Source organism: Erinaceus europaeus, chromosome 1 (assembly GCF_950295315.1).
Source record: "Erinaceus europaeus chromosome 1, mEriEur2.1, whole genome shotgun sequence".
NCBI classification, from domain to species: domain Eukaryota; kingdom Metazoa; phylum Chordata; class Mammalia; order Eulipotyphla; family Erinaceidae; genus Erinaceus; species Erinaceus europaeus.
Window position 1 is genome coordinate 24,873,042 of NC_080162.1, and position 22,949 is coordinate 24,895,990.

The 22,949-nt window shown below is 39.3% G+C and overlaps 1 protein-coding gene across 7 annotated transcripts in view; it reads right to left on the reverse strand.

Moving 5' to 3' along the window:
* CFAP70 (cilia and flagella associated protein 70) overlaps nucleotides 1–22,949 on the reverse strand; it is a 95,382-nt gene that overhangs the window by 14,881 nt on the left and 57,552 nt on the right. For all 7 annotated transcript variants that reach the window (XM_060204593.1, XM_060204790.1, XM_060204650.1 and 4 more), the window contains 4 exons: nucleotides 20,436–20,561; nucleotides 7,544–7,677; nucleotides 6,078–6,193; nucleotides 5,119–5,340 (listed from right to left, as the gene is read on the reverse strand). In XM_060204593.1, coding sequence (XP_060060576.1) covers nucleotides 5,119–5,340; nucleotides 6,078–6,193; nucleotides 7,544–7,677; nucleotides 20,436–20,561 — 598 coding nt within the window. The remainder of the gene's footprint in view (nucleotides 1–5,118; nucleotides 5,341–6,077; nucleotides 6,194–7,543; nucleotides 7,678–20,435; nucleotides 20,562–22,949) is intronic.

The following is a 22,949-nucleotide window of genomic DNA, read 5'->3' on the forward strand; positions in this document are numbered from 1 at the left end:
GAGGGAGTCAACTGGAGCGTGAAGGACGGAAGCTCGACTTTTGGTGGTAAACACAACGTGGTGTATACCAATCCTGATTTTTTAAAAAGTATTTATTTTATTTGTTCCCTTTTGTTGCCCTTGTTGTTTTTTATTGTTGTAGTTATTATTGTTGTTGTCGTTGTTGGATAGGACAGAGAGAAATGGAGAGAGGAGGGGAAGACAGAGAGGAGGAGAGAAAGACAGACACCTGCAGACCTGCTTCACCGCCTGTGAAGCGACTCCCCTGCAGGTGGGGAGCCGGGGTTTGAACCAGGATCCTTATGCCGGTCCTTGTGCTTTGCGCCACCTGCGCTTAACCCGCTGCGCTACAGCCCGACTCCCCTGATTTTAATTTATTTATTTATTCCTTGTTGTTGTCCTTCTTGTTATATTGTTGTAGTTATTATTGTTGTTGTTATTGATGTCATCTTTGTTGGACAGGACAGAGAGAAATGGAGAGAGGAGGGGAAGACAGAGAGGGGGAGTGAAAGATAGACACCTCCAGACCTGCTTCACCTCCTGTGAAGTGACTCCTCTGCAGGTTGGGAGCCGGGGACTAGAACCGGGATCCTTATGCTGGTCCTTGTGCTTTGTGCCACATGTGCTTAATCCGCTGTGCTACCACTCAATTCCCACAGTTCTTGATTTATAATCTATTTAAAAATGTATTCATTACTCTCAGGTTCTTCTTCATTACTCTCAGATTTACTGGGTTAAATTCTTATGTTTTTTATTTTAAATATTTATTCATTTATTATTTAGATACAAAAAGAAATTGGGAGGGAAGGGGGACAGCTAGTATAATACCTGCAGCACTGTTTTACTGCTTGGGAAGCTTTCCCCTTCTGGGTAGGGAGCAGATGCTTGAACCTGGGTCCTTGTGCATTGTAATATGTGCATTCAACTATGTGGACTGCCACCCAGTCCTTTATCTTTTAATTTTTATTTATTCCCTTTTGTTGACCTTGTTTTATTATTGTTGTTATTGATGTCGTTGGATAGGACAGAGAGAAATGGAGAGAGGAGGGGAAGACAGAGGGGGGAGAGAAAAATAAGACCCCTGCAGACCTGCTTCACCACTTGTGAAGTGGCTCCCTGCAGGTGGGGAGCCGGGGGCTCGAACCGGGATCCTTAAGCCGGTCCTTGCACTTTGTGCCACCTACACTTAACCCACTGCGCTACTGCCAGACTCCCCACCCAGTCCTTTATTTATAATCTATATGCCTGAAGCCAATACAATGTTATAAACCAATGTTACCTCAATAATAATTTTAAGTTGAAAATTATTAAAGGAATTAAAGTACAATCAATTTTCGAGTAAAAAATATTCTCTAAATATTATATGGACAGATTTCATATTCTGAATAAATTAAAAATGCAAGCTAAACTAACGGTACAATATCTGTAATCTCTCTTTTTAAATTTTTATTTATTATTGAATTGAGACAGAAATTGAAAGGGGAGAGGGAGTTGGAGAGGGGGAGAGACAGAGAGACACCTGCAGCTCTACTTCACCACTCCTAACGTTCTCCCCTGCAGGTGGGGACCAGGAGCTTGAACCTGAGTCCTTGAGCGCTGTAATATGAACACTTAACCAGGTGCGCTACCACCTGCCCCCCAATTTCTATAATCTCTAGTCCAAATCTTTAGATAACTAACCCAAGTAATGACAATATCAGATACCTATCCAAAAGTTACTTGATAGAGATGATTACTGGATACTTTCACTCATATAGGGAATTTAAATATCTAACATAAATAAAGTTGTGGAAAAATAACAGCAAAACTAACTCAGACTTAAAACTATGGTGGTTATTAGAGGGAATGGGGGGGGGAAGAGGAGGGTTGTGCTTAGTGTAAAGGCATCGGAGCTTTGATGATGTATGTGGTCAGTGCCCTCCACTTAGACAGGTATGAGATTATACCCTTAACATTTCATCGCATTGTCAACCAATACTAAATCGATAGTGAAAAAGAATAGTACTATGCAAAATAAAGGAGTGGGATTTTTCTACCCTGGAAAAAAGGAGTTGCTTTCTAAACCCAGGATCTCAAGAATTCTGATGAAAAGAGTCATTATTGATTGATTGGGGAGGTAGTGCTTTACAGTGCAGTCACTGACACATGCGTACAGTTTCGTTATGCAATAGGTCCCCGAAAGCTTTTCTTCCTCCCTTCTCCTCTACTCCCTCCCCAAAGTCCTTTGCTTTGGTGCTATGTCCTGTCCATGTTTCACTTTGTGCTCTCCCTCCCTGTTCCTACTTTAATAAGTCCACTAGTAAGTGAGATCATTTGATATTCATCCTTCTGAAAATATTATTTTTTACATAATATTAAAACTTCAATAAGAGAAAAGTCCTATTTACCTTATTTAAGTATTAAAAATAATCAGTTCTCCCTTCCCTATCAATTTTTCTCTGTCTCTATCCAATAATACATACATAAATAATAAGAGCTTCAGTTCTTGTGCTGTTCCTACAGATAATAGCTGACCCTGCAGAATAAGATGTAATGCTTGATATTGTATGACGCTCTTCCTCCTTCATATAGTTAGGCATCTCCTTTCATCTCGATGAAAAGAATTATCTATCTCTTTTGTGTAAACATAACCCTCCAGCATACATTATATATAACTTAGACCAAATCTTCAGAAGATTAGACCAGCACTCAGAGAATGCTGATGCTTGGGAGCGAGTGGCAGTGCACCTGGTTAAGCACATACATTACAGTGCTCAGGGCGCAGGTTCAAACCCCTGGTCCCCACCTGCAGGGGGGAAGCTTCATGAGTGGTAAGAGCAGGTTTGCAGGTATCTCTCTGTCTCTCCCCCACTCAATTTCTTTCTGTATCCAGTAAAAAATTAATTTTTTTTTAAAAAGAAAGCTGATGCTCTTTCTGGGTTTGAATTCACAGTTCATTCTGAATAATCTCTTTAATAAAATTATCTTTGAATTGTTTTTTTTATTATCTTTATTTTATTTATTGGATAGAGACAGCCATAAATCTAGAGGGAGAAGGGTGATAGAGAGGGAGAGACAGAGAGACACCTGCAAGATTGCTTCACCACTCACAAAGCTTTCCTCCTGCAGGTGGGGACTAGGGACTCGAACCCGGGTCCTTGCGAATTGTCACATGAGCACTCAACCAGTTGCGCCACCGCCCGGTCCCATCTTTGAATTGTTTTACAGTGATGACTATTTTCTTCCTTTTTTTTTTTTTTTAACCAGAGCACTGCTTAGCTCTGGTTTATGGTGGCGCAGGGAAACTGGGACTTCAGAGCCTCAGGCATGAGAGTCTCTTTGCATAACCATTATGCTATCTACCCCTTCCTAGTCATGACTATTTTCAACTGACACTCACTATAATGGAAATAAATAAGAAGACACAGACATATCTGAAAAAAAATCCAAGTGCATAGGAAAGAAAAACAACCAAACAAACAAACAAACTGGTAAATAACTCACAGACCTGACCACTCAACTGCTACTTATTTAACTGAGGATGAAGGTAAGGTATATTACCTACATACAAACTTGTAGATGAGGCCCCATATCAACTTTGTTAGTCATAAACTGGAAGCATCCTGAATATCTATCAGCAGGCGAATAGGTAACATACAGTGACACTGCCTTACCCTTTGTACCATTTAACAACAACAACAACAAAAATGAATGAACTAGTATAGGCAACATGTTTGAATCTCAGAATAATTGCGTTTAGTGAAATAAGACAATAAATACATACTGTATTATTCTATTTCTGTCTTTCTTTTTTTTTTAAAGAAGAGGAAGGAGGAGGATAATAGAAAAGGGAAAGGAATATCTCTGCTCCATCTTATTTTTTTGTAAAGATTTTATTTATTTATTAATGACAAAGACAGGAGGCCAGAGAGAAAAAAACCAGACATCACTCTGGTATATGTGCTGCTGGGGATTAAACTCAGGACCTGCTGCTTGAGAGTCTGATGCTTTATCCACGGCACCACCTCCCGGACCACAGCCATCTTATTTTTTAAAGTTATTTATTTATTTATTTATGAGACAGATAGAAGGAGAGACGGAGAGAGAGGTCACCAGACATCACTCTGGTACATGTGCTGCCAGGGATTGAACTCTGGACCTCATGCTTGAGAGTCCAGTGCTTCATCCACTGTGCCATCTCCTGGAACACTTATTCTATTTGTTTCTTGAAATTAAAAAAAATTCTAGAACATGAAAAATCACTTATGACAGAAAACTAATTGGTGGTTGTCTGGAAATGAAGACAAGAGAAAGACTATAAATAGAAACAAGGGACAATGCATTTTGGATATGAGGATTTCCTTGGTAGTGGTAATATTTTTATGGGTTCATTCATGCACTGAAACTCATCAAACAGTATATGTTAATTGTGTGTAGTTTATAAAATGTCAATCAAATCTAAGACTGTTGAAATAACAATATGAAACAACATATAAAAATAACATATACAAGAAACATAAGCAAAGCATACTGAACACGTTAGAATGACTGACCTTTTTAAATGGAGGAAAGAAGAATGGGGGAGAATTAAGTAAATAAATACATAAGTAAGTAAATAAATAAATAAAAAGAAGATCAAGAGAGGGACCATACATATTGGGAATGAACGAGGGAGAAAGTAATTTACTCTGCTAAAAATGACACCCCTCTTAGTAAATTCTCTTAAGACTAAAAATAGCAACAGTCCATATTTCAGGCTTTCAGTCATGTGAATGAGCAACTATTTCGGGATGCATTGGATCGACCTTCTCGTGGTGCATCCCGTGAGTACCCATTCATTGGGGAAACTGACGATCCTTCCGAGCCGACTGAATCCACATGGATCCCAGTCACTTTCAAAGCCAGCAACAAGCAGCTCCTGACAGCTTTCAACCTGACGCTGTTGACTGGCTACGGAAAAAGGGCTAGAAGAAGAAGGAACTATTTAGACAGAGTCTGCATATCTTTGAAGCAACTCAAGACTCCACCTACTTACTCATTTGACAAATATTTACTGAATCCCAACTATACATCAATTTTACTCCTAAACCAATCATTTTTTTCCAGGAGCCATGCGTCTTCTCCATTCCTTAGTCCTACCTCCTGAGCCTTCCATTTTCATTGCTGTTGTAGAAGAGGCACTGGGCATTCTCCAAGGCCCTGGACTGGATTCGATATTCCCCCCCTCTTCATACTCCACAGTACCGTTGCTCTTCTGCTTCAGCACTTGTGCCTGAAGTACACGTGCCTGAAGCTGTTTGGAGGCCTCATGAAATGCCATTTCCATTCGAATATCGTTATTTTGAATTTCATAGTATAAACCTGAAGAAAGAAATATACTGAGATAAATGTAACGAATTCCTCAACCACTATATACTGAAGAAACATTCCACTTACATTCCCCATATGTTCACTGTTGTCTAAGTACTACTGATCCTTCAAGAAAGGAGAGACACAGACTTACCTACCTACCTATCTACCTACCTACCTACCTACCTACCTACCTACCTATCCTTTAATCACTGGGGTTCAGTACCTGCATGACAAATCCTCTGCTCCCAGCAGTCACTTTTTCATTCTCTATTTTATTCAATAAGACAGACAGAAATTGAGGGGGGGGGGTGGAGAGAGACACCTGTAGACCTGGTTCACCACTCGTGAAGCTTCTCCCCTGCAGGTGGAGAGAGGGGCTCAAACTTGGATCCTTGTACATGACAACGTGTTTGCTAAACTTGACTCACTGCCCAGTCCCTGGAAGAGTCTTTTTTTCTTTTTTAGAGTTTTACCTTTATTTATTTATTTTGGATAGAAACAGAGAGAAATTGAGATGGGGAAGTGGGAAAGAGGGTAGAGAGGAAGGTAGAGAGAGAAAGAGATAGATAGAGAGATTACTTCACCATGTGTGAAGTTTCCCCCAGCAGGTGGGGACTGGGGCCTTGAGCCCAGGTCCTTGTGCACTGTATGTAATGTGTGTGCTCAGCAGGTGCACTGCCACTCAGCTGCAAGACAGACTTTTAAAATAGAAGAAGACACATACAGATCATAGGAAAATGCCATACCAAGTAAAGTCCAGGCTACAACATTAGTTGGTTCTAAGCAGGTAGCATCCTCAAAGAAAATTTCTGCTTGTTCATAATTCTCCATCAGGACAGCCAGGACACCACAAAGCAACAAGCTAGCAAGAGAAAACACATGATTAGTAACATAATCCCATAACACATAATTAGTAACATAATCCCATGTCACAGTTGTGATAACAAGACAATTTCAAAAGGAGCTTCTCAGGGTGGGGGTAGATAGCATAATGGTTGTGCAAAGAGATTCTCATGCCTGAGGCTCTGAAGTCCCAGGTTCAATCCCCCCACCCCCTGCACCACCGTAAACCAGAGATGGTCAGTGCTCTGGTTATTCAGAGAGTCCTGAGATTCCTGAACAGACATGATGGGCCTAGACCTCAAATAAATCCCTCTTGACTTGTTACTGGTCATCTCTATCAGGAACAACAAAATAGACCGCTTTGTGGGCTCCCATAGGATCTTGCCCTCAACCTGGATCAACAATGGTAGAGAATGTTCCTTCCATCCTTCAAAGGGAGGATGGACAACATACTCAATGCTACACCTGAGGAAGATGGCTCCTGAAATTGAGGCACCTTGAAATGTTCCTACTTATGACCACAGAATGTGAGCTCAGATCTACAGGGATGCAGAGGTCACATAGGCTCCTAAGCTGAATATGGGCCCCAGATCACATCAAATCGATGGGGTTTACAGTCAACAATATTTATACCCCTTTCCCATATTAGGGAGCTATTCTTTTCCCTGATCTAGCTTTCTGTCCCTTTTCCAGCCATGACATCATCTCCCCAGACAATAATTTGGATCCATCTGCATATCAGATTTCAGGCTCAGAGAAAAAAAAAAACTAGTATAGTTATAGGCCCTTTGGAATATAACTAAAATATGCCTACTAGCTATCTACAAAAATGGAGGAACCCCCCAACTCTTCATCTGCACTATTCCAGCCTTTAGGTCCATGATTGGTCAACAATTTGTTTGGCTATGTATGTTAACTCTCTTTTCAGCCACCAGGTTCCAGATACTAGCATGATGCCAACCAGACTTCCCTGGACAGACAACCCCACCAATGCGCCCTGGAGCTCCAATTCCCCAGAGCCCCACCCTACTAGGCGAAGAGAGAGGCAGGCTGGGAGTATGGATCGACCTGTCAATGCCCATGTTCAGCGGGGAAGCAATTACAGAAGCCAGACCTTCCACCTTCTGCATCCCACAATGACCCTGGGTCCATACTCCCAGAGGGATAAAGAATAGGAAAGCTATCAGGGGAGGGGATGGGATATGGAGATCTGGTGGTGGGCATTGTTTGGAGTTGTACCTTTCTTATCCTATGGTTTTGTTAATGTCTCCTTTTTTAAATAAATAAATTAAATTAAATTAAAGCAAAAAATAAAAATAAAAATGAGCTTCTCTGCTCTGACTCACTCCTCATTTCCCCTCACCCATACCTGTGAATATGATTTTGGTTGAGGGAAAGGGCTTTCTGAAAACATTCCTGTGCTTTGATATTGTCTTCAGTTAGGAGGCAGAAGGCACCATAATCCAGCCAGTGTTCTAGGTTCTGGGGCTCACGGACCAGCCTCTAATATAGAGACACATTAGGAGGACCAAGGTTATTGCAATAATATCTCATTTTTTATGCATGTGACATATAGCACAATAAGTACTCCATAAATATTACAAGCATGAAAACAGAAACTCAGACTTCTTCAACTCCTCCTCCTCCTCCTATTGGTACCACTGAGCTCTGAATGCCTAGCAAAGTTACTACTATGGCTAATAGTAAATTAATTAATTCACTAATTAATTAATTATTTACCAGAGCACTGTTCAGTTCTGGCTTATGGTAGTGCAGGGGATTGAACCTGGGACTTTAGAACCTCAGGCATGAAGGTTTCTTTGCATAACCATTATGCTATCTACTCCTGCCCAAACAGAGTGTTGAGATTTAAAACTAGCTATTTAACGGGTAATTTATTCTATTTTATTTTATTTTATTTTTAGTTATTTATTTTCTTTTGCCTACAGGGTTATTGCTGGGGCTTGGTGACTGCACTACGAATCCACTGCTCATAGAGGGCATTCCCCCCCTTGTTGTTTATCATTTTCATTTTTACTGTTGTTATTGCTATCATTGTTGTTGGATAGGACAGAGAGAAATCAAGAGAGGAGGGAAAGACAGAGAGGGATAGAGACAGACACCTGCAAACCTGCTTCACCGCTTGTGAAGTGACCCCCTTGCAGGTAGGGATGCTTTTATTTTTATTTTATTTTTCTTACCAGAACATTGTTCATCTTTGGTTTATGGTGATGCAGGGGATTAAATCTGGGACTTTGGAGCCTCATGCACGAAAGTCTATTTGCATAACCATTATGCTATCTACACTCTGGAATAATATATTATTAATAAGCATTTGTTGAAACAATTTGAAAATTGAATCCTCTAGTAATCATGATGTCAATGTTCCTGATAAGCTCATCAAATTATTTGGGAACCTAAGACTAAAGATTCACTTGATAACTCATTCTAAGGATTCACATATAGTTATTTCTGTCATTGTTTTGGGATAGTAAATATAAGATTATCTACAAAATCTATAAAAATTTTATAATGAGTGAAAACTACAAAACATTCTAAGAGAAACTACCTAAAGGAAAGCACATTTTGACTATATGAAAATAAAAATATTGGGGGCCAGGCAGTGGCACACCTGGTTAAGTGCACATATTACTATGGGCAAGGACCTGGGTTCAAGCCCACTCTCCACCTGTAGGGGGTATGCTTCACCAGTAGTGAAGCATGTCTATAGGTGTCTAATTCCCTCCTCTCCCTCTCTCTCTCTCTCTCTTTTACCAGAGCACTCCTCAGTTCTGGTTTATGGTGGTTCGAGGGATTGAATCTGAGACAGTGGAGCCTCAGGCTTCAAAGTCTCTTTGCATAACCATTATGTTATCTACCCCCACCCCCTTCTCCTCTTTATCTCTGCCTACTCTCTCAATTTCTCTATGTTCTATCCAATAAAACAGAAAGGAAAAAAATAGATTGCTACATTAAAAGAAACTATCAAAAGAGTAAAAAGGATATATCTCCTTATATATTATAGGATGGGGGGAGATTATTTTCAAATCATATATTTGTGAAGAAGTTATGTAGAAATATAAAATCAGCTGAAACTCAATAACAAAAATTCAGACAACCTGATTCAAAAATAAAAATAGGCCAAGGGCTTTAATATATATTTCTCTAAAGAGGATACATAAATGACTGATAAACATAGGAAGAGATGCTTAGCATCACTAATCATCAGGAAAAGTAAGTGAAAACCACAATGAAATAACACCTTAGAATAGTCATTATCGGGAGTCAGGTGGTAGCACAGCGGGTTAAACGCACATGGCGCAAAGCACAAGGACTAGCATAAGGATCCCGGTTTGAGCCCCAGCTCCCCACCTGTAGGGGAATTGTTTCACAGGTGGTGAAGCAGGTCTATTGGTGTCTATCTTTCTCTCCCCCTCTCTGTCTTCCCCTCCTCTCTACATCTCTCTCTGTCCTATCTAACAAGGACGGCATCAATGACAACAATAATAACTACAACAATTAAAAAAAGGGCAACAAAAGGGAAAATAAATAAATACTTAAAAAAATTTTAAAAAAAGAATAGTCATTATCAACAAAACAGAAAATAACAGTTGTGGATGAGGCTGTGAAAAGTCAGAACTGTTTTACACAGTGGAAATGTAAGATGACAGGGCAATTATGGAAAAAAGGAAGGTGATTCCTTAAAAAATTAAAAATAGAATTATCATATTTGATAATTTGCTATATCACATATGATATGGCAAATCTACCTGTGTGTACACATATACAAGAAACAAAAGCAGAGTGTCAATGATCTATTTATCTTTGTTCTTAGCAGCATTATTGATAATAACTAAAAAAAGAATAGTAGCAAAGCCAATTGTTCATCAGCAAGACATGATACATGTTTTGATATATGTATGCTGTATCATGTTATATATGTACAATACATATTTCATAGAAAATGATTCAGTCTGACATACTGTAACATAGATAAACCTTGAGGATATATGCTGAGTTAAATAGATCATCTCACAAACTGACAAATACTTTATCCCTTAGTGTATATGAGGTAATTATTTTTGTCAGATTCACAGACATAGAAATTAGAATGGAGAGACCACCTGGGACCGAAACAAGACAGGACTAGAATGACTTCAGGAACCTACCAAGTCACCAGTGAGTGCAGACACATGTGGCTCATGGACAGAGAGAAGCCTAGGGAGAGATTAAGTGGTTGGTAACAGTACAGCAGTTTACCAGTTCAGACACCACCTCCAGTCTGTTTCACCAACAAAAAGACAGCTGAAGGTAGGAGAGGACTCCCCTAAGACTCACCAAATAAAACTGTGAGTCTCCATTGCTACTGCCCTTAGAATCGGGAGTTGGGGGGCGGGAGGCCCTGTGCTGACACCAGGGGACAGAGAACTAACCAGGAAACTCAGGAGAAGATCTATATCTTAGTGGCCTAGCAGTGGGGCTGTAAGAGTCTCTTTGCATAACCACTGGATTATCTCTCCCCCACCCTGCCTTATCTCATGGTCATGAGTCAGTGATTATCTCATGGTCATGAGTCAGTGATTAAGCTAAGAAGCCTACTTATAGTTTAAATGCCCTCAGGCTCTCATATCCTACAGGGAAGAAAAAGAACAAAAGAGGCTTTTAAGCCACTGAGCTCCAAATCAGGGATTAAAATAATATTGAAACAACTGTCAATTTCCACAACTGTGAACCCTTTAATTACCTTACTTAGACACAAGTCAATCCAGGCAAGAGTGATCAGTAATTTGAAAAGTACTAAGAGAGGGAACTCATAACATACTATATAAATAAAATGGTTAAACCAACAAGAAGAAATATTGGATAAATGAACCGGGACAAGAGTCCAGCTAGAAACCCCCAAAGGTTGAAGCACAAAATAATGTGGTCAACATCCAAACACTAGTTAAGGAAATAATCACAGGAGTGAGTAAAAAGTTTGAAAGAATTATCATCAGAAATGCAGAAATAAAAAATGAAACTCTGGAAGAAAACACTAATTATCTCAAGGTTATTAGAGAGCTGGAAGCTGAAATAGCTGAGCTAAGAACACAACTAGCTCAACAAGCTAAAGCAGTATCAGAATAGGGTAACAAAATAGATGAAATCCAGAAAAAAGTAGAGGGGAGAGAGAATAGAATAAATGAATTTGAAGACAGAATTAGCAAGATTGAGGATGAAATAGACAAATAAAAAATAAGTGAGAGATCTCAAAAAGAGATTAAGAGATACTGAAAATAACAATAGAGACCTACGGGATGACTTCAAAAGAAATAATATACACATTATTGGCTTAACAGAGGAAGAAAGCATTCTTCAGGACATAATAGCTGAGAACTTCTCTAATCTAGACAACATAAAAGACATAAAGATTCAAGAAGCCCAGAGGGTCTCAAACATAATTAACCCAGACTTAAAGACAAGACACATCCTATTTAGAATAGAAAGGAATAGGATAAAAAAGGATCCTGAAGGCTGCAAGAGTCACCTACAGAGGAAAACCCGTAAGATTAGCAGCAGACTTCTCCATACAAACACTACCAGCCAAAAGAGAATGACAAGATATCTATCGAGTGCTCAATGAGAAAGGCTTTCAACCAAGAATACTGTATCCTGCTAGACTGTCATTCAGACTAGATGGAGGCATAAAAACCTTCTCAGACAAGCAACAGTTGAAAGAATCAACTATCACCAAGCCTGCCCTGAAGAAGTTCTGAAAGTTCTCCAATAAACAGTCAGACCACCATAAATATGTCATAGATCAGAACACTCTAAAAATCTCTAAGAATGGTGTTAAAATATCTTCAATCTTTGATATCAATAAATGTCAGTGGCCTGAATTCACCTACTGAAAAGGCACAGAGTAGGAAGATGGATCAGAAAACACAACCCAACAATATGCTGTCTACAGGAAACCCACCTAACTCAACAAGACAAACACGAACTCAAAGTGAAAGGATGGAAAACTATCATACAGGCCAATGGCCCACAAAAAAATGGCAGGAACAGCTATTCTCATATCTGATATGATAGACTTTAAAATAAATAAAATTAAATAAGATAGGGATGGACACTACTTAATACTCAGAGGATCAGTAAACCAAGAGAACTTAACAATTATTAACATCTACGCACCCAATGAGAAGCCATTTAAATACATCAAACTTCTACTGAAAGAGCTACAGCAATATATTAATAGCAACACAGTCATAGTAGGGGACTTCAACACCCCACTCTCTCAACTTGACAGATCATCTAGGCAGAAAATCAACAGAGACATAAGGGACCAAAATGAGGAGATAGATATACTAGAACTATTGGACATTTTCAGAGTCTTTCACCCCAAGAAACTGGAATACACATTCTACTCAAGTCCACATGGGTCATTCTCAAGGACAGACCATATGTTAGGCCACAAAGACAGCATCAGCAAATTCAAGAGCATTGAAATCATGCCAAGAATCTTCTCAGACTACAGTGGAATTAAACTAACACTTAACAATCAACAAAAGATTAGTAATAGTTCTAAAATATGGAAGCTCAATAGTACAATACTTAACAACCACTGGGTCAAAGAGGAAATAAAGGAAAAAAAATGTTTCAAAAGTTCAATAAAAATGAAGATACAAGCTATCAAAATATTTGGGACACAGGTAAGGCAGTACAGAGAGGTAAGTTCATAGCTATACAAGCACACATTAGGAAACAAGAAAAAGCACAAATAAACAGCCTGATTGCACACCTTAAAGACCTAGAAGAATAAGAACAAAGGAACCCTAAAGCAACCAGAAGGACAGAAATCACTAAAGTTAGGGCAGAAATAAATAACATTGAAAATAAGAAAACCATACAAAAGATGAACAAAAAAAGGTAAATGTTGGTTCTTTGAAAGAGGGAACAAAACAACAAACCATTAGCCAGACTCACAAAACAAAAAAGGGAGAAGACCCAAATAAATTGGATACTAAATGAAAGAGGAGATATCACAACAGACACCGCAGAAATTCAACATATCATGTGAGGCTTCTATGAACAACTATATGCCACCAATTTAGAGAACCTGGAAGAAGTGGAAAATTTCCTAGATACCTATGAACTTTCAAAATTAAGTAAAGAGGAACTAGATAACATGAACAGGCCCATCACAGCTAATGAAATTGAAACAGTTATCAAAAACCTTCCCAAAAATAAAAGTCCTGGACCAGATGGTTTTACAAATGAATTCTACAAAACCTTCAAAGAAGAACTAATACCTCTCCTTTTAAAAGTCTTCCAGAAGATTGAAGACACTGGAATACTCCCTGCCAGCTTCTATGAAGACAACATCTCCTTGATACCAAAAGTAGACAGGGACACAACCAAAAAAGAAAACTACAGACCAATACCTCTGATGAACATAGATGCTAAGAAATTGAACACAATTCTAGCCAACTGGATACAGCAGTATATTAAAAAGATTGTTCATCATGACCAAGTGGGGTTTATTCCAGATATGTAAGGCTGGTTTAATATACATAAATCAATCAATGTGATCCACCACATTAATAAAAGCAAGACCAAAAACCACATGGTCTTATCAATAGATGCAGAGAAAGACTTTGACAAAATACAACATCCCTTTATGATCAAAGCACTACAAAAAGTAGGAATAGATGGAAAAGTGATAGTGAAGGTAGTGGAATCTATATATAGCAAACCTACAGCCAACATGATACTTAATGGTGAAAAACTGGAAGCATTTCCTCTCAGATCAGGTACTAGAAAGGGTTGCCCACTATCACTATTGTTATTCAACATAGTGTTGGAATTTATTGCCATAGCAATCAGGCAGGAGCAAGGAATTAAAGGCATACAGATTGGGACAGAAGAAGTCAAACTCTCCTTATTTGTAGATGACATGACAGTATACGTAGAAAAACCTAAGGAATCCAGCAAGAAGCTTTTGGAAATCATCAGGCAATACAGTAAGGTGTCAGGCTACAAAATTAACATTCAAAAGTCAGTGGCATTCCTCTATGCAAACACTAAGTTAGAAGAAGTTGTAATCCACAAATCAATTCCTTTTACTATAGCAAGAAAAACAATAAGATATCTAGGAATTAACCTAACCAAAGAAGTGAAAGACTTGTATACTAAAAACTATGGGTCACTACTCAAGGAAATTGAAAAAGACACAAAGAAGTGGAAAGATATTCTATATTCATGTGTTGGAAGAATCAATATCATCAAAATGAATATACTACCCAGAGCCATCTACAAATTTAATGCCATCCCCATCAAGATCCCAAGCACATATTTTAGGAGAATAGAATAAATGCTACAAATGTTTATCTGGAACCAGAAAAGACCTAGAATTGCCAAAACAATCTTGAGAAGAAAGAACAGAACTGGAGGCATGACATTCCCAGATCTCAAATTGTATTATAGGGCCATTATCATCAAAACTGCTTGGTACTGGAACATGAATAGACACACTGACCAGTGGAACAGAACTGACAGCGCAGAAGTAAGCCCCCACACCTATGGACATCTAATCTTTGACAAAGGTGCTCAGACTATTAAAAGAGAAAAGCAGAGTCTCTTCAACCAATGGTGTTGGAAAAAATGGGTTGAAACATGCAGAAGAATGAAACTGAACCACTGTATTTCACCAAATACAAAAGTAAATTCCAAGTGGATCAAGGACTTGGATGTTAGACCACAAACTATCAGATACTTAGAGGAAAATATTGTCAGAACTCTTTTCCGCATAAATTTTAAAGACATCTTCAATGAAATGAATCTAATTACAAAGAAAACTAAGACAAGCATAAACCTATGGGACTACATCAAATTAAAAAGCTTCTGCACAGCAAAAGAAACCACTACCCAAACCAAGAAACCCCTCACAGAATGGGAGAAGATGCCATACATCAGACAAGAAGCTAATAACCAAAATAAATAATGAACTTGCCAAACTCAACAACAAGAAAACAAATAACCACATCCAAAAATGGGGAGATGACATGGACAGAATATTCACCACAGAAGAGATCCAAAAGGCCAAGAAAGACATGAAAAAATGCTCCAAGTCTTTGCTTTTCAGAGATATTCAAATAAAGACAATAGTGAGATACCACTTCACTCCTGTGAGAATGTTATACATCAGAAAAGGTAACAGCAGCAAATGCTGGAGAGGTTGTGGGTCAAAGGAACCCTCCTGCACTGCTGGTGGGAATGTAAATTGGTCCAGCCTCTGTGGGGAACAGTCTGGAGAACTCTCACAAGGCTAGAAATGGACCTACCCTATTATCCTGCAATTCCTCTCCTGGGGATATATCCTAAGGAACCCAACACACCCATCCAAAAAGATCTGTGTAAACATATGTTCTTGGCAGAACAATTTATAATAGCCAAAACCTGGAAGCAACCCAGGTGTCCAACAACAGATGAGTGGCTGAGCAAGTCATGGTATATATACACAATGGAATACTACTCAGCTATAAAAAATGGCTACTTCACCGTTTTCAGCCGATCTTGGATGGACCTTGAAAAATTCATGTTAAGTGAAATAAGTCAGAAACAGAAGGATGAATATGGGATGATCTCACTCTCAGGCAGAAGTTGAAAAACAAGATCAGAAGAGAAAACACAAGTAGAACCTCAACTGGAATTGGCATATTACACCAAAGTAAAAGACTCAGGGGTGTTTGGAGGGGGAGAATACAGGTCCAAGAAGGATGACAGAGGACCTAGGGTGGGTTGTATTGTTATATGGAAAACTGGCAAATGTTATGCATGTACAAACTATTGTATTTACTGTTGAACGTAAAACATTAATTCCCCAAATAAAGAAATAAAAAAAGAAATTAGAATGGAGGTTGTCAAGGGTTATCAGTGAGGGAAGGAAAATAAATGGAGAGGTATTGCTTAATATACTAATATATCTATAAAATATACATATATTTCCAATTTTACAAGGAAAATAGAATGACAGAGATGAATGGTGGGAGGGGCGGTGGCAGTGCATCTGGTTGAGCACACATGCTGCAATGTGTAAGGACCCAGGTGTGAGCATCCCCCCCATCCACACCTGCAGGGGGGACAATTTATGAGTGGTTAAGCACTACCACAGGTGTCTCCCTTGTCTCTCTCCCTTTCCACTTCTCCCCTTCTCGATTTCTGGCTGTCTCTAACCAATAAATAAAGATAATGACAAAAACAGGAATGGTGGTGGTGGTGTTTACAATAGGAATGTGCTGAGTTGAGTACCTCTAAACTGCACTTAACAATGGTTAGTGTAGCAGACATTACACTGTATGTATTTTTACCATGATAAATATTTGGAAGGTTCATCTCATGATGCATGAAATGATTTCCAAACCTTGTCCATAGCAGTTATATGTAGAACCAAAACATATATGAAGTTTTATACCATACTTCATGTGTGTTTTTTCAGTCCATGATGCACGAAGGCAGCAAGCAGAACTAGAAAACTTGACAGTCGTTCGTAACATATTGTAAAGACTCAGTAAATGTTTCCTAGATGGCTGAGTAGACTTTTTACTTTACTTTAAACATCATTTACAGAGGCCAGGCAGTGTGGCTCACGCAGTCAGGCGCACAGAGTGCTATTTGCAAGGATTCCACTTACAGCCTGCTGCTCCCCAACTGCAGGGGTTGATTGGTTGATTCACAAGCGTTGAAACAGGTCTGCAGGTGTCTTTCTCTCTCCCTCTCTATAGCCCTCCCCCATCAATTTCTCTCTGTCCTGCTGAATAAAGTGGGAAAAATTATTTACAGTAAAATTACACAGTAAAATTATACAGTTAAAATTCTGTGAATTGTAATACAAGTTTCACATTACCATCACCACAAAACAAATTACACCACTTCAAAAAGCTTCTTACTTTTTTCAATTTTTAGAAAAACTGTTAATGATTTACAAAATATAAGATAACAGGGTTATAATTCCACATCGTTCCTATCACCAGAGTTCTGTGTCCCCACATTCCCTCCATTGGAAACTGAAGTAGTTTTCCCAAGGTCACAGGTATGGGCTGAATACTATTTTTATAACTAGCTGTCTATATTTATATATTTGCTTATTTTTTTCTATGGTCCTACCTTCTCTTCCTAATTCACACATATACCTATTACTACTTCCGAATGTCCTTTCTTTCCCCCCACCTCTTCTCTCTCTGGGTCCTGATGGAGTTGGAGTTCAGGGCCCTCTAGTTATCTTCCCCTAACATTTCTCCTCCTCTGAGGGTATGGACCAAAATTCTTTTTGGAATGCAGAAGATGGGAGTAATTGCTTATCTGCTGACTTTTTAAAAAAAATTTTCAGAGCATTACTGATCTTTGGCTTATGGTGGTGTGGGGGACCGAACCTAGGTCTTCAGAGTCTCAGGCATGACAGTCTCTGCATAATGATTATCTATTTTTCCTGCCCTAAAAAACTTATTTTAAAAAAGCTAGTCCTTTCTTTTATAGTCATCTCTGTCCCCTTTCATAGATGTTGAAACTCAACCTTTTAGTCATAGTTCTGTCTTTTTAAAATGCAACATAAATAGAACCACATGCTATGTAATCTTCTGAAAGATTTGTTTTGGCTTTTTTTCTTTTGTTTTGATTTCTTTTTTTTTTAAACTTTTAAAAATATTTATTTATTCCCTTTTGTTGCTCTTGTTGTTTTATTGTTGTAGTTATTATTGTTGTTGATGTTGTTGGATAGGACAGAGAGAAATGGAGAGAGGAGTAGAAGACAGAGAGGAGGAAAGACAGACATCTGCAGACCTGCTTCACCACTTGTAAAGCAACTCCCCTGCAGATGGGGAGCTGGGGGCTCTAACCGGGATCCTTAAGCAGGTCCTTGTGCTTTGCATCGCGTGCGCTTAACCCGCTGTGCTACCACCCGACTGCCTTGATTTGTGTTTTAAAAAAAATTATATATTTATTTTCCCTTTTGTTGCCCTTGTTTTTCATTGTTGATTTAGTTATTCTTTTTTTAAAAAAAAAAACTTAAAAAAATACTTATTGGATAGAGAAAGCAAGAAATCAATAGGGAAGGGGGCTATAGAGAGGGAGAGAAACAGACACACCTGCAGCCCTGCTTCACCACTTGCAAAGCTTTCCCCCTGCAGGTGGGTACTGGGGGCTCGAACCCTGGTCCTTGTGCACTGTGATGTATGTGCTTAACCAGGTGCCCCACCACCCAGCCCATTTTAGTTATTCTTGTTGTTGTTATTGATGTCATCATCATTGTACAGGACAGAGAGAAATGGAGAGAGGAGGGGAAGACAGAGAGGGAGAGAGAAAGATAGACACCTGCAGACCTGCTTCACCGCCTGTGAAGGGACTACCTTACAGGTGGGGAGCCAGGGACTCGAACCGGGATCCTTACGCTGGACCCATGCCACGTGCACTTAACCCGCTATGCTTTTGACGCATTTCTTTTGCTCAGTATAGTTCCTTTGAATTATAATTCAAGCTGTATGTATTGCTATTTTATTTCTTTTATTGTTGAATAGTCAGTAGACTATATGGATAGGACACCATTAAATATTCACTTTTGTTCAAAGTTTCTTAGAAAATGTGGAAAAATAGTGAAATAAAACTAATATTACTATAGACTACTAGATGTCAACACAAGTTCATGGTTCACTTCTGGTTGGGGCTTAGATCAAGGCTCATTTTTAAAATCTGGACAACCAATATTCTGGCACAATTTATTGAAAAAGACTGTACTTTCTCTGTTGAATTTATTTTATACTTTGTCAAAAGTTTAGTATTCTGGATTGGGAAGCAGCTCACCAAATAGAGTGCACACTCTACTGTGTGTGAGGACCTAGGTTCAAGCCCTTGTCACCACATGGAAGCTCCATCCATGGCATCAGGGAAAGCTTCAAGAGCAGCAGAGAAGTGCTTTGGTATCTTTTCTTCTTCTCCTTCATCATCATCTTCTTCTCCTTCTCCCTCTTCTTCTTCTCCTCCTTCTTCTAGCTTTGTTTGCTTTTTTTCTTTCTAATTTCTTAGTAGTGGTTTAATAATGATTAACAAGATTGTAGCATAAGGGGGGTACAATTCCATACAGTTCCCACCACCAGAGTTCTGTGTCCCATCCCCTCTATTGGGAGGTTCACTATTCTTTATCCTTCTGGGAGTTTGAACCAAAATTCTTTATGGGGTGCAGAAGGTGGGAGGGCTGGCTTTTGTAATTTTTTCTCTGCTGGACATAGGTGTTGGCAGGTCAATCTTTCATTCTCACTCTATTTTTCTCTGTGTGTCTCTATCTAGAATTTTTTTTAAAAAGAGTCTGCTAGGAGAGGTGGTATTTTACAGGTGCAAAGCCGTAACGAATGTGCATGCATTCTCTCTCTTTCTCATCTGTGTGGACCAATTTTTAAAGCCTATTTTATTGATCTGTGTCTATTTACCCTTTTACTAATCAGGATGGTTTTTTAAAATTTCTTTATTGGGGAATTAATGTTTTACATTCAACAGTAAATACAATAGTTTGTATATGCATAACATTTGCCAGTTTTCCATATAACAATACAACCCCCACTAGGTCCTCTGTCATCTTTCTTGGACCATATTCTCCCCCTCCAAACACCCCTGAGTCTTTTACTTTGGTGCGATACGCCAATTCTAGTTGAGGTTCTACTTGTGTTTTCTCTTCTGATCTTGTTTTTCAACTTCTGCCTGAGAGTGAGATCATCCCATATTCATCCTTCTGTTTCTGACTTATTTCACTTAACATGAATTTTTCAAGGTCCATCCAAGATCGGCTGAAAACAGTGAAGTCACCATTTTTTTTATAGCTGAGTAGAATTCCATTGTGTATATAGACCACAACTTGCTCAGCCACTCATCTGTTGTTGGACACCTGGGTTGCTTCCAGGTTTTGGCTATTACAAACTGTGCTGCTAAGAACATATGTTTACACAGATCTTTTTGGATGGGTGTGTTGGGTTCCTTAGGATATATCTCCAGGAGGGGAATTGCAGGATCATAAGGTAGGGCCATTTCTAGCCTTGTGAGAGTTTTCCAGATTGTTCCCCACAGAGGTTGGACCAATTTACATTCCCACCAGCAGTGCAGGAGGGTTCCTTTGACTTCACAATCTCTCCAGCATTTGCTGCTGTTATCAGGATGGTTTTAAACCAATCAGAAACTACTTTATATCACAATGAGATTCTACAAATATAGTAACAACCACTGATCAGATGTTTAGTTACCTCTTCATAATACATTCTGGCCATATCAAAGTTCTCGTTGACTTCTGCTTCAAACGCAAAGAATCGAAGCTGTTCACTACTTGTATAAATGGTTGAAACGGCATCTTGGATATCGTCTGACATGGTCTTGTTAACATCAAGATGTTAGGCAGCCAAAACAAAGCAAATATACATAAAGAATTGTATAAGAGTAAAACAACTGTGAGATTTCACTAATGCATTATTATTATTATTTTTGAAAACATTTTTAATTTTTATCTTTATTTATTTGTTGGGTAAGACAGTCAGAAATTGAAAATGTAGGGGGTGATAGAGAGACAGAAAGACAACTGCAGCACTACTTCACCACTTGTGAAGCTTTCCCCCTACAGGTGGGGACTGGGGGCTCAAACTTAGGTCCCTGCACATTGTAACATGTGTGCTCAACCAGGTGCACCACCACCTGGCCCCACATTATTATTTTTTCCATAATTATTTACTGATTTAATATTGGTTTAAGAACAAGTAGATCAAGACCATTTGGCCCTGTCAGTATCTAATATATGAAGATGTTCAGATACCACTAAAGGGCACAAAGCAAAGTAAAATTTAGTATATTACTATAGATGTTAACCCTTGGATTAATATTAAAAAAAAAACCCAACTAACCTGCTTTTAATAATAATTAATCCTATTTTAAGCTCTTTCTAAGAATATAGGAAACCCCTTGCATTCACTTTAAGATCGTCATTTCTTCTAGTCCTGGATCCTCTAAAACTATGCCCATACTTCTCGTTATCTCTTCTCTCTGATTCCTTACAGTTATACCAACTATGGTGACCTCAACCAAATTGCTCCTAGCACTGCTTTCCCACACTACGCCGGTACTGAATTCTTATGGTGGGCTACAACCAGAGATATGGAGCCTGAGATATCAGCCTCACAACTCTTCAAACCTGGTGAGATCTTTCCTAATGCACGGGACTACCTACATCCACTTTAGACGGCACACCATCTAACAAAGTTACAGATAACTAGGTGTGGGGTAGCATTTAGGGTATCAGGTACAGGTGTACATGTAGCCATAAGCTAGGGGCAATTATACGACTTAAAGTAATAGTATTCAATAGTCCCTGATGATTACTGAATATAGACTTAGACCTAATAAACTCGGAGTCCTAGTTGTAGTCCCTAAAGAAGGCATCATAAATTCTCTGATCGATTAGACTTAGACCAAATTAGCTTAGTGATCTAACAGAAAGGCCCAAAGAAGACTGATCCCAAAAAACTAATTCTGGTTGGGCTGCACAAATGACACTTAATGCTTAAACAACTGGAAGAAAGTCCAAGGTTATCAGATAAAGAGAGGACTACGGAAGTTGGAGAAGGGCAAGAGACAAGCTCACTTAATAATATCACATCACTTCACCATCTGGGGCCCTAGTCAGGGAATCCTTGGATTCCCACACAAATATGATGGGCCTAGACTTCTAGTGGATCCCTCTCTGCACTGCCACTGGTCACTTCCATCAGGAACACTATTACAAGCCCTTTTGTGGGCTCTCCCAGGACCTTGCCCTCACCGTACAGCAGCAATGGTAGGGACTCCCCAGTCTCTGAAGGGATTCTGGGGTATCCTGCCCTGTCACTCAAGGAAGACTGGTCCTGAAATGAGTGCAGCCTGCACTGTTCCCCGCTGTGACCCTGAGCTGTGAGCTCAGACCAATAGGGACTCAGAGGTTACACAGGTTCCCGTGCTAAATATAAATATATTTATATGGGCTCTGGGTCAGGTGGATGGAGGTTAGCTAATTCTATCCACAAAATATTTTCAAGAACGGGAGCTACTCTCTGCCCTAATCCAACTTTCTAGCCCTTTACTCTGACATCATTTTCTTAGACAATGCTTTTTTTCCAATGTCACCCTAACTATCAAACTAGTTGTGGGCCCCTAGAAACATGCCTAAAATGGACTTCTGAGCTTTCTTCCACCCTAAGATCCCTAATCTCATCTGCTCTGTTCCTACTTTTTGGTTCCTATTCATTAACCATTTTGTCTCACTTTATGTCCTGCCACCTTCTAGACACCAAGTTACAGACACTGCCATGATTCTACCTTGACTTCTCTGGACAGATGGCTCACCAGTGTGTCCTGGAACCTCACCTCACCAGAGCCCTACTCCACTAGGGAAAGATAGAAACAGGCTAGGGTGGGAACCGGGTGGTAGTGCAGCGGGTTAAGTGCATGTGGTGCAAAGTGCAGGGACTGGCGTAAGGATCCTGATTCGAGCCCCCAGCTTCCCACCTGCAGGGGAGTTGCTTCACAAGCGGTGAAGCAGGTCTATAGGTGTCTATCTTTCTCTCTCCCCTCTCTGTCTTTCCCTCCTCTTTCCATTTCTCTCTGTCTTATCCAACAACGACATCAATAATAACTACAACAGTAAAAAACAACAAGGGCAACAAAAGGGAATAAATAAATATTAAAAAATTAAAAAAAAAAACAGGCTAAGGGTATGGGCTAGGGGTATGGATTGA